The sequence below is a fragment of the Peromyscus eremicus genome, chromosome 18 (genome assembly GCF_949786415.1).
Source record: "Peromyscus eremicus chromosome 18, PerEre_H2_v1, whole genome shotgun sequence".
Lineage (NCBI taxonomy): Eukaryota > Metazoa > Chordata > Mammalia > Rodentia > Cricetidae > Peromyscus > Peromyscus eremicus.
In genome coordinates this window covers 481,316-492,677 of record NC_081434.1, presented here as the reverse complement: position 1 = coordinate 492,677, position 11,362 = coordinate 481,316, and the positions used below count along the sequence as shown (strand labels likewise).

Below are 11,362 nucleotides of genomic sequence, written 5' to 3'. Positions count from 1 at the left end.
ATAGAAAAACTCTGCAGTTCTGTGGATTCTACCATGGTTATCATTGATTTAACAGCTAATATCTACATATTACATACACATGCATTCCATACCCGATTAGTATTTCTGGGTCTTGGTTACCTCACTCAGGATTTTTTTTTTTTAACTAAAAAAACCTCATGATTTCATTCTCTGTCTCCTTCTACATGCAGGCTTTTGTTTTCCAAGTTGTCACACTGTAGGAAAACATAATATACTCTTTTTCTGTATCTGGCTTATTTTCCATAACATGTTGTACTACAATTCTAGCAATTTTTCAGGAAATAACAAGCTAAATATGGTTTACCACAGATTTCAGAATGGTATCTACCTCCCCAAACTAACTTGCTTTTCTTTTTGTATTGTTTTGTTTTGTTGAGACAGGATGTCTCTGTGTAGTTTTGGTGCCTGTCCTGGATCTAGCACTGTAGACCAGGCTGGCCTTGAACTCACAGAGATCTGCCTGGCTCTGACTCCTGAGTGCTGGGATTAAAGGCATGCGCCACCGCTGCCCGGCCTAACTTGCTTTTCTAATGGACCTAAAGAAATCAGAGGTTTTTCATATAGTAAAAAAATTATTTTTCATACTAAGCAAGGAATCTGCTTATAGATTAATCAGATAAAGTTCCTGTTTTTCTATATTTTGTAACACATAACAAATCTGAAAATTCTTCAACTGTTTCTTTTTCAACTCATAAGAATTAGTTACAATTAAAAGCATTGAATGTTTGATTAGTATTGTTTGCACCTTCCAGTCTAAAATACCATTAATAGAACAATGACGGTCTCTTCACTTAGTATTTAGGGATGAGAATCTGTGTCTAGAGTTGCAGTAATTCTTCATATCCATAATCTTTTCCATAGAACACCCCTTTGATCTTCTTCCATAGAAACATATCCTGGTCAAGATTTCCTCTGCTAAAACCTTGAACAATGGGAAGATATAGGTAAAGTCAGCCATAGTTTTTTGTTGTAGTTGTTTTGTTTTGTTTTATCTTTTGATAAACTCTATCAGGTTTCTAAATAAGGAAAAAGCTGTTATTATTCAGGACACAGAAGGTGGTCCGATGTTTTCATCGGTTCTTCTTCACTAAGTCCTATTAGGAGTAATGTAGGTGCAGACTAATGCACAGTGCACAAAAAATTTATTTGTGTTATAGCCGAGGGGTGCCAAACTTAGGACTTCCTTTATACTTTAAAGAGACTGATAAAAAACATAAAAACATATTACATATTGCCATTCTATGAGACATTACCTTCATCCTGGTTGGCCTGTCTTCTTTTCAGAGAGAGAGAGAGAGAGAGAGAGAGAGAGAGAGAGAGAGAGAGAGAGAGATCTTTGACTTCCAGGCTAAAGCATATTAAAACATTCGTTAAAATAATACAAAACAAGAACTACAAAATGTGTGGCAACACTATAGAGAATCGCAAATAGTCTTGGCTAATGTATTTTTCCCTCAAGTGATTACATAATGTAGACCTTTAAATGAGGGGGGTATATACCTCATCTTGAAGCATTTGATGACAGTGTTGTTGTAAGTACACTGAGTTGATCACTACCCAATACATACAGGAATCAAAACATCACAATGTCTTTCATAATTGTGTATAAATATTGTGATAGATTAAATAGATAAGTCACAAAAATTGTAAGACTATATACTCAATTTTTTACTATTTTTATAGTTTTATTAAAATTTTAGGATATTCTATACTCAAGTAAATACATTACTTATAATCAAATCAATGGATATATATATATGGGTATTATATATATATAATGGATATATATATATATATATATATATATATATATATATATATATATATATATAACACATAATTTCTTTACTGGTAAAATATGTGACCAATACCTACTGAAGAAACAACATATGAGAAAAGCAAGGTTATATTTAAGCAATCCTGATATTTGAAGACAGCATTTATTTTTCCAGCAAATAGTTCTTCCTGAAGCTCCACATCATTAGCATACTAAGTATTTTCTTATATGAAGTAGTTTCTAACTTTCTTACAATATTGATTAGTTTCCTTGATTTTAAAATATTTTGAAAAGCTCATTTAAAACTCTGAAATATAAATTACATTCAGTTTCTGAGACATGACACCAAGAAGAGCTAAATTTTATTATGCTATGAACTCTTGTGTCACATCTCAGAAATCAAGGAAACTAATCAATGTGAACATATTGTATGTTATCAAGTCTAATCTATGAATTCTCTTATGATAAAAATGATTAAACTTAATTTATATTTAATATTAATCTGCATCAAAGGGCACACTTGAATATTACCTCATTGATGAACATATTTACCTCACTCATCACTCATCTCATTATTCACATCTGCACTCATTTTTTATTATTATTTATTTAGATGCAGGATTAGATGATGAGACTATAGAAATTTATAAGTTTAAATGTAGATGAAATTCTAAACAGTCTTATTAAATAAGAAACACAGAGCCAAATATAGAGTTAAAGCCTAAGAGATCAGAGCAAGAGCCACGACTACCTTTAGCTTACTACTCGCTGTTGTCCTTCCCCTGAGAGAGAGACCTTCTTCCTGTGTGTCTTGTGTTTTATTGCTTTCCTGTTCTGCCTTCTCATTGGCTCTAAGCCCAGCCATATGACTTCCTCGTTACTGCCTGTCTATATAGATCTCCTGGTCTCTATGGTTGGTCACCACGCTTGGCTGTGTCCTTGACTACACAGAGACTCTGCCTGCCATGTGATTGGATTAAGGGCATGTGCTACCACCACCAGACTTCTATTCCTGGCTCACTAATGACCTCTGATCTCCAGGCAAACTTTATTTATTAACATACAAATAAAATCACATTTCAGCACAATTAAAATATCACTACATTTAAAGTTAACTGCAAGAATTCAGTTAATTCTTGATAGTAGTAAAACCCATAGTTGACAACAAAAGGTTTGAGGGTAGAGGGACTTGACCAGGTTCTGTTAAGAGGATCTGTCCTGAGAAAACTGGTGAGAGACACCTTCAAAAATAGCCAAGATGATCTGAACAAGGGGGCTATATTCTATATTCATGAGAAGCATGGTTGATTTATATGTTAGAAATTTTTCCAACACAATGTGATCGACAAGTTAAAGATCAAAAGCAGAAAGACTGTTTAAGAGTGCACTAACATATTTTGACTACAGCTTGTCTTAGTTAACTGGCATATATTACCAGGAAACCGATGTTATGTTCTTCCCTTTCAGTTCAAGAAAAGAAGGACTGGCAGAGATGGGGAATGCTGATGGCTATAGGGAGACTTTACTATTTTGTAAAGTCTAGCACAACTTGAGAACCATAGGTTTAAAGACTACAGCATCCTTCAATGTTTACACTAGTGAATTATTTATGAACTCACAATTTTTTTTCAAGTAAGTGGAAAATTTCTTCAACCAATCATTTCCCATTATGGCTTAGTCCTAGAGTTTATTTACTTTGCTATTTTTAAATAACTAAAATAACCTAAAAATTGAAAGGAAAATAGAGGTTATGCATTATAAGTGGTTGAACAGAGTGACTATCTCCGACTTTCACCAAGTTATTGATAATTGCTTTTGATATAAGGGAAAATAAGGTAGCAGACTCTTTGCTACAAGAGGTGTAGGGGTAATGTAAATAAGTTTATAATGTGAATAAGAATAAGTTTAATAGATAAATTATATATTTAGAAACATTAATAATTTTACATAGTTATATTTGACAACTTATGATATAGGTAAACAGGTTCACAGACTAACCTGAACTATTCTGGCATAATTTTCATCTGATGCCAAGAGTTTTTAATGAGCACTTTTAGGATAGTTATAACCTATAAAGTAGAAATCTTCATGCATGAAAAGTTAAGTTGTAATTAATAGCAAGTTCAATAGCAAAACTTAGTCGGTACTTATTTAACATGTTGTTATGCATGGCCAAACAAAATCTTCATAAAGTACTGCAGTGTGATGGAGACATCATGCACAAACATGGCACAAATAGCTAATCTGAATATGCTTAATGCCCTTGTAATACTTCTCCACATGTATAGATTTAAATCTTATTACTTTAGCTTGTATAATTCACATCCATCTGTGTGGACAAGGCAAATTATACTTACTTTGAGATATATTGGAACAAAATCCATGAAGTAATTTGATGTCAAAAAATCTGCTAGTCCAAAATTTTCTATAACATCCCCAGCTACTTTTTCTGTAAACCTAATCTTAGTTTATAGAGCAAATATTTATTAAAGCAAATACCCACTGTTGTATTTTTTGAGATTATAATATAATTACATTATTTTCCATTTCTCTTTCCTTCCTTCCAAACCCTGCCCTATACCCCTCTGGATTCCCTTTCAAATTCATGGTCTCTTTTTTCATTAATTATTGTTACATGCATATGTGTATAAGCATATACATATATATTCCTAAATAAAACCCACTTAGTCTGTATCATGTTATTTGTAGAAATGTTTTCATGGCTCACTATTTTGCATTGAGTAACTAATTTATGTGTTCTTACTGGGGAAGATCATTTCTTCTGCCCTGTCTCTGTAGTTCTATGTGCAGGATTTAGGTCTCCTGGTATATTCTCCATCTGTTTTAAGAAATCTATTACTATGAGATTATGTCTCTTAATTATGTCAGATGTTATACCCATTAAGTCTCACCAATATGAGTATATTAGCTTTTGGGGGAAAGTTTTTTTTTCTTTGAGTCACACTGAAACATGGCACATTTGAAAAGAAGAAGGCCAACACATTCTGCTTTTCACATGATCAATCATTATAATGATTTAGAAAAATATATTTGACCACTTAAATTAAGAAGAATGAACTCTGGTATACTCTACAATGCTAAAAAATTATTCATGATAATCTTTAAATCTTTGGATATTCTAAAGGATTGTACACTTGTTTATGTCCCAAGAGTCCCAGGTCCAGAGAAGAACTGTTACATAATTTTTAACAGTGTGTAAAATGTTCATAAGAATTAAAATGTCCATTATTCAGTTAGTTCTTTCATGTACACATTTATTTTCCATTTGTGTTATAATCAGATTATCTATAACCTTTGTGTTTTTATTCAGAAATGAGCATGCTAACACCCATTTTACAAAGCTGTGATGATAAAATTCAGATATTTCAAGAAGCCTAGCAAATCATGAGAATAAGTGTTGTGATAAATTCAAACACTGCTTAAGAAAATTGGAATTTACATTCTGTAACAACATATCATGAGCTCATAGGATCTATATAAAACATACAAGGAACTGAGCCTCTGAAACAATGCCAAAGATTATGGAAATTCTGATTACTTTGTTTCTAAGAGAATTTAAAAAAACATAAAAATAAAAAAGCATATAATATAATATCTTTGTTTTTATAACTTAAAGGATACTTTATTGTTTCTATAATCAAAACCACATAAATAAGATCTAACATGTTTAGTGTATACTGTCACCCATGTACAATTTTAAAAAATTAATATTTTGAGACCAACATGGCTATTAATTTCTGTACAATGGCAACTCAACATGGTAAACTGGATCCTTCATTCCAAACATGGTAAGAGTTAGAATTGGACATGAATGGGAATGCAGAAGCTCTTCAGTTAAGTAAAGGGTTGTATGATTTTTAAATATACACATGGAAGCACTTGATACACTCCACTCTTTCTGTTGACATTACAAATTAACTTGGAATGTAATTAAGTTGTTACTTCATTGAGAAAAGCTCTATCTTTTTTGTCATATTTTTAAAAGCATCTTTTACTTGTTTGTTTCTAAGTGTGTAAATGAAGGGGTTCAACATGGGTGCCACTGAAGTGCTGAGCAGAGCTATTCCTTTATTTAAAGCAACTCTTTCATTTCCAGATGACTTCACATACATGAAGATGCAGCTGCCATAAGAAATGGACACCACAACCATATGTGAAGAACATGTAGAAAAGGCTTTCTTTCTCTGTTGAGAAGATGGGATTCTCAGAATAGTCCTGATGATGTTTGTGTAGGAAAGGCTCACTAACACCAGTGTAACCAGGAGTGTCAAAATGGCAGAAAGAAGTGCCATTAATTCTATTACGTGCGTGTCTGTGCAGGAGAGCTGAAGTATAGGAAAAACATCACAGAAGAAGTGATCTACAGTGTTGGCTGCACAGAAGTCAAGCTGAAGCCCCATGATGAGAGGAGGAAAAATTATCAGGAAACCAGACAACCAGGAAGCAAAGACTAGCAAGTTGCAAATTCTGCTGCTCATTATGGTCATGTAGTGCAGGGGTTTGCAAATGGCCACATAGCGGTCATAGGACATGGCGGCCAGAAGAAAAAATTCAGTTGCTCCCAAGAGAATAGTGAAAAATAGTTGTGCTGCACAGTCATTATATGAAATGGTTTTATCCCCTGTGGCCATACTAACAAGGAATTTGGGGATACAGACAGTGGTGAATGTAATTTCTAAAAATGAGAAGTTTCGTAAGAAGAAATACATGGGTGTCTTGAGATAAGAATCTAGTAGCGTGAGTGTGATGATGGTTAGGTTCCCAGTAACACTCAGCATATATGTGAGAAAGAGAAGCACAAAAATGACCACCTGCAGTTGTAGATCATCTGTTAATCCAAGAAGAATGAATACTGTCACCACTGTGTGGTTCTTCATAGCTAAGTTCTGATTGCCCAAAATAGGAAAAGAAAATTAGAAATGAAGGGAAAAAATCTGAACAAGATAAGTGAAAGTCTTTATAAGAATGCTAGTATTCACACTTAAACAACCCTCAACAAGTGCTATTCTCTGGTAGTAACCTATACAATTTTTCTCATATATTTTTTACCTGACATCTCACTAAATATATCCAAGATTTTAGTTGCTGTAGTTATTCAGTTTAATAAAAGCCCATAAACTTAAGTATTACAAATGAATAATATGTTCAACAAAGTCATTTAAGTACAAAATCAAATATACACAAAATTACAATATTTAAATTTGTATTTCTGTATTATACTTGGATCCTTCTCAACATATTTATCTTCTATTACATTATTGGTGATAATGTGGTGACACATTCTTCATTGTTCAACAAAAAGGCTGCATTAATTGCATTCTCTCCATAGACTTTGCTAATTTTTGTGTAAGATTTTATCAGTCAACTCTAAACAGACACATGGTGGACTGACTTCACATTTTTAGCTGAGATACAGTAGGATTTTAATGCCCTTATGAAACTTCTGAAAGCCCTGTGCTTTGCATCCTCGAGACCATTTTTACTTCTGCCTTCTGGCTTGTCCTGAACTTGAGCTTGCTCAACTTTTTCTGTGACATATTTTTATATTTTTATAATATGAATGCTATATTTTACAAATTTCCTATTAATATTGGCTTTGATGACACATCACAGCTGTAAGAAGCTCACTTACCTTGATTGTTCTCTTTTTTCTGATATCCATCTTAGTAAGTAGAGATCATATTTTCATTTTTGATGTTCGTATTAATCACATAGCATGTTTTTCTGGGTGTATCCAGTTGTTTTGTTAGTGTTGTTCATTGTCTTGCCTGCTGCTCCCCACCCATAGTTTGCCTCTTTCCTTCTCTGTGTTAGTCACAAACCTCCTCAGTTGTCTTTCTCATTTAGAGTACAAAAATTAAAAACTTATAGTAACTTTCTGAGTTATTTTATTTCTTTTTTCCAGAAATTCTTGGTTATTCATGTTTTTCACCTGAAAAACCTATTCCAAATTTTTAGATAATATAATAAATTGTATTAGAACATTTTTATGTTTTGAAAAATACCAGTTCTAGTGTGAAAAAATATAGCTCTAGGAATTTTAAATTATTACTAGATAAGCAAGATCTTCTAATCTCACTTTATTACTTTTTAACTTTGTACCCTTTTATGTGTCTTCATTTGATCATTTTCTAAAAGTGTCTGAATATCTATATCCTAAACATATAAATACAATGCTTATTACATTTGTACACATGAGTGAGACATTCTGAACTTCAAAGTCACAATCTATCTTAAAGGTCAAAGACACAGAAAAACTTCATTCTGTGAAATATGAGTTATATGATGGTAAAGTTCAGAAACAGTCCACACTCCAGTGGAAAACCACACATCCAGTTACAAATTGGCTTTTACATAGAAAAGACACAAAGTTGGGTGAAAAAGGAAGAGGGGTGGATCTGGGAAGAGCTGGGGGAGTGAAAGTGAATATGATCCAAATTCGTGATATGAAATCCTCAAAGAACCATTAAAAATACATCAAAAAAGGGTGTTTAACTTCTTTTTAGGCCCAATTAGTATATTCATCTGTTTGTCAACAGTGAGAATGAAGAGAGGTCAAAAGACTGAAGATAGCAAGATTTGGCAAGGTTGCAAAGTAACCCCTCCCCTCCCTGTCCCTTCTCTCTTTCTCTGTCTCTTTGAGTCTCACTGGATATGACCACTTTGGGAACACTCTTGATGTCTATCACAGAAAGAGTAATACATATTTTGACTCAGCAGTTGTATTCCTGTCTTACTGTTAATGGAGATGAGTACTTACGTCCACCAACATCTGTGAACAAGACAGTCATTAAACCAAAGTAACATTTCAGCAATAAAAGAATTGTGTTACAGTCTTCGATAGCATTATGATACAAAAGCAAAAATGAACATTTTACTGCTATCGACAACTGTATCACAAATGAGACACTCACCCTTTCATTATGATCTCTCTACTTCTGTGCGGCTTACAAAACCCCACACTAGTGTAGGCAATAGCAGGTAAAGGTTTAGGGCAACAAGAAAGAATTCAGGCAGAAGGAAGATCAGAAATAGTCCATGCCATATCAGACAAAACGGATAATAGTTAATGTACAATGTTAATATCTGTACTTATTTTAGTATGATCTTTTCACTTTTATTTTCATAAAGAAAAAATGAGATAATTTTATGTCTAACATTTTGCTTAAATTTGAATTTAAATAATAAAGAGCTATTATAAACTATTTAGCAGCATTAGTGTGCTTCTTAACCCCATAAAAAAGTATTTGCTAGTTGACAGTAAAATAGTAATAACTATCAAATGGTCCTCTGTGTACTGGTGACTTATTAGAAAATTCATTGGTGAGATAAGAGATCCTTTTAGAAAATGAAAGTGTGTGGAAATTTAAACATATCATTAATATAACTTTGATAAATATGAAAAAAAACCTTCTCAAGTTCAGAATGAACTTTTTTCTCTATCATATTTTAACATTTACAACCATGATGTATAATAGAAGTATATGAATTATAATTATCAGATGAAAAACACTCTTTTAATAGTTTTATTTACACTGTGAAGAGTATCTGTCAAAACATGATTCACTAAAAATGAAGTATCAGCTCTCACAGTGCAATTGATGTCTACAGTGTAACTTTAAAAAGTACACATGTGTGCTATAAAAATCAATTCCAGTCTTATATACTATTTCAATTAATATAACAGTAATTTTCTTCTACTAGGCTTGCAACTACTTAAAATGACTAAAATAAAGCTATATTTTCCAAACCTTAGTTATTTTCTGTGATAATTTTATTTTCAATCATCTTTGTATGTAAGTCCCAGAATAGAGGCATTTTCTGAATGTTTCATATCCAGTGTATTGTAGATTGCTTTAGCACATATTCTTGTCTTGAATTCTTATCCAAAACTGCTACAGTATCAGACATACACATATTCAGGATGTTCAGTCCAAAGGTTTCAGCATGACAAAAAAGTCTCATCAACCCTTACTTCACATGATTTCTTATTGAAGAAGCAATGTTCTCCAATTTCCTTTAAACCAGGACATAAACTACTTGATTATTTATAAGATCTATTTTGTTTAAGATGGGAAAGAAGGCAACAGAAATTATATACTTCCTTTTTTCTGTGAAAATACTTCCAGCCGATATGAATGGTAGTTTTTAAGATTGCAGGAGCTATAATTCTTTTGTATACTGAATCACTAGTCTCTAGAGGATTTAAAGGCTTAAAAATTAACAAGAGAAGAAAGCAATTCCCTGGATACTATTGTGCTATCATTAATATGTTAAAATAGTTTTACTGAGTGAAGAATGTTTATAATCCATAATCATGTTTGAGTAGCTTTATGTTACAAACCATAACTTAAGCCCAGCTCCTTACATTTCCCCACAAAATATATTTCAAATAAGAAAAATGAAATATAATAACAAATAGTGTGGAAATATGAAAAGGTATTACTAAAACTTTGAGTTAAGATTCATTGAATAAACAGCTCATATTGTGCCTCCCTAGTTAAGCCTGAGTTAGGGAGTCAGATGCAGTTATCTAGAAACCAAGGCCTGTCACCACTGACAATGAAAAAGAAGGGGTGGATACCCTAATTGTCATCAGAGAGCCCTTATCCACTAACTGATGGAAGCAGATGCACAGATCCACATCCAAGCACTGGGCTGATTGCCAGGAGTCCTTCTGAAGAAAGGGAGAAGGGATTGTAAGAGCCAGGGGGGTCAAGGTCAGGACAGGGGAACCCATGGAAACAGCTGACCTGAGCTTTTCAGAGCACATGGACTCTGGACCAACAGTTGGGAAGCCTGCATGGGACCGACCTAGGCCCTTTGCATGTGTGTGACAGTTGTGTAGCTTGGTCTGTTTGTAAGGGTCCTAGCAGTGAGATCAGGACCTGTCCCTGTCTCTGCTCCCTGTAGCTGGCTTTTGGGAACCTGTTCCTCATGCTGGATTACCTAGCCCAGCCTATATGCAAGGGGAGGAGCTCGGTCTACCTCAATTTGAAGTGCCCTGCTTTGTTCAAGCCCATGGGAGGCCTGCCCCTTTCTGAATGGAAATGGAGGGGGAATGGATGGAGAGGAGGATAGACGGGAGTGGGGGTGGAGGGAACATGAGAAGAGGAGCAAGGGGAAACTGTTGTCAGTATGTAAAATAAATGAAAAAGTGTTAATTAAATAATTAAAAAAAACATTTAAGCAGCAGAATCATGACTGGTTGAAGAAAAATGAGAACAATCCTGAATACTTGAATACAAGACAACATGCTTGCATCTAATTGCATATGTTACCATTCAAACAACAGAAAATTATGTTAAGTGAATGTAAAATTTTATATTTCCACTGTTAAGTGTTTCAACACTATCTGTGGTAACATAATTTTAAAGATCACTGTGGCAACATATAAGACAAATTTACAAAAAAATATTACTGCAAAGTATGAAACACAATCAGCTTATGCTATTACCTTGCTCACTTTTCTCAAACATCCCCATGTGAGCAGCTTCAAATGAAGGAAGAGAAAACCAACATCCAGAATCTTAGCTCCTGTTC

General features: G+C 33.5%; 1 protein-coding gene across 1 annotated transcript; it reads right to left on the bottom strand.

Annotated features, from left to right (window-relative positions):
• Positions 1-5,757: 5,757 nt before the first annotated feature.
• Positions 5,758-6,696, bottom strand: LOC131894921 (olfactory receptor 6C74). Its single transcript, XM_059245288.1, has one exon. The coding sequence runs from the start codon at positions 6,694-6,696 to the stop codon at positions 5,758-5,760; it is 939 nt and encodes a 312-aa protein (XP_059101271.1).
• Between the last annotated feature and the right edge of the window lie 4,666 nt (positions 6,697-11,362).

What these genes read in the sequence shown, in the direction of transcription:
- LOC131894921 (XM_059245288.1), bottom strand. Translation starts at nt 6,696, where the DNA reads ATGAAGAACCACACAGTGGTGACAGTATTCATTCTTCTTGGATTAACA.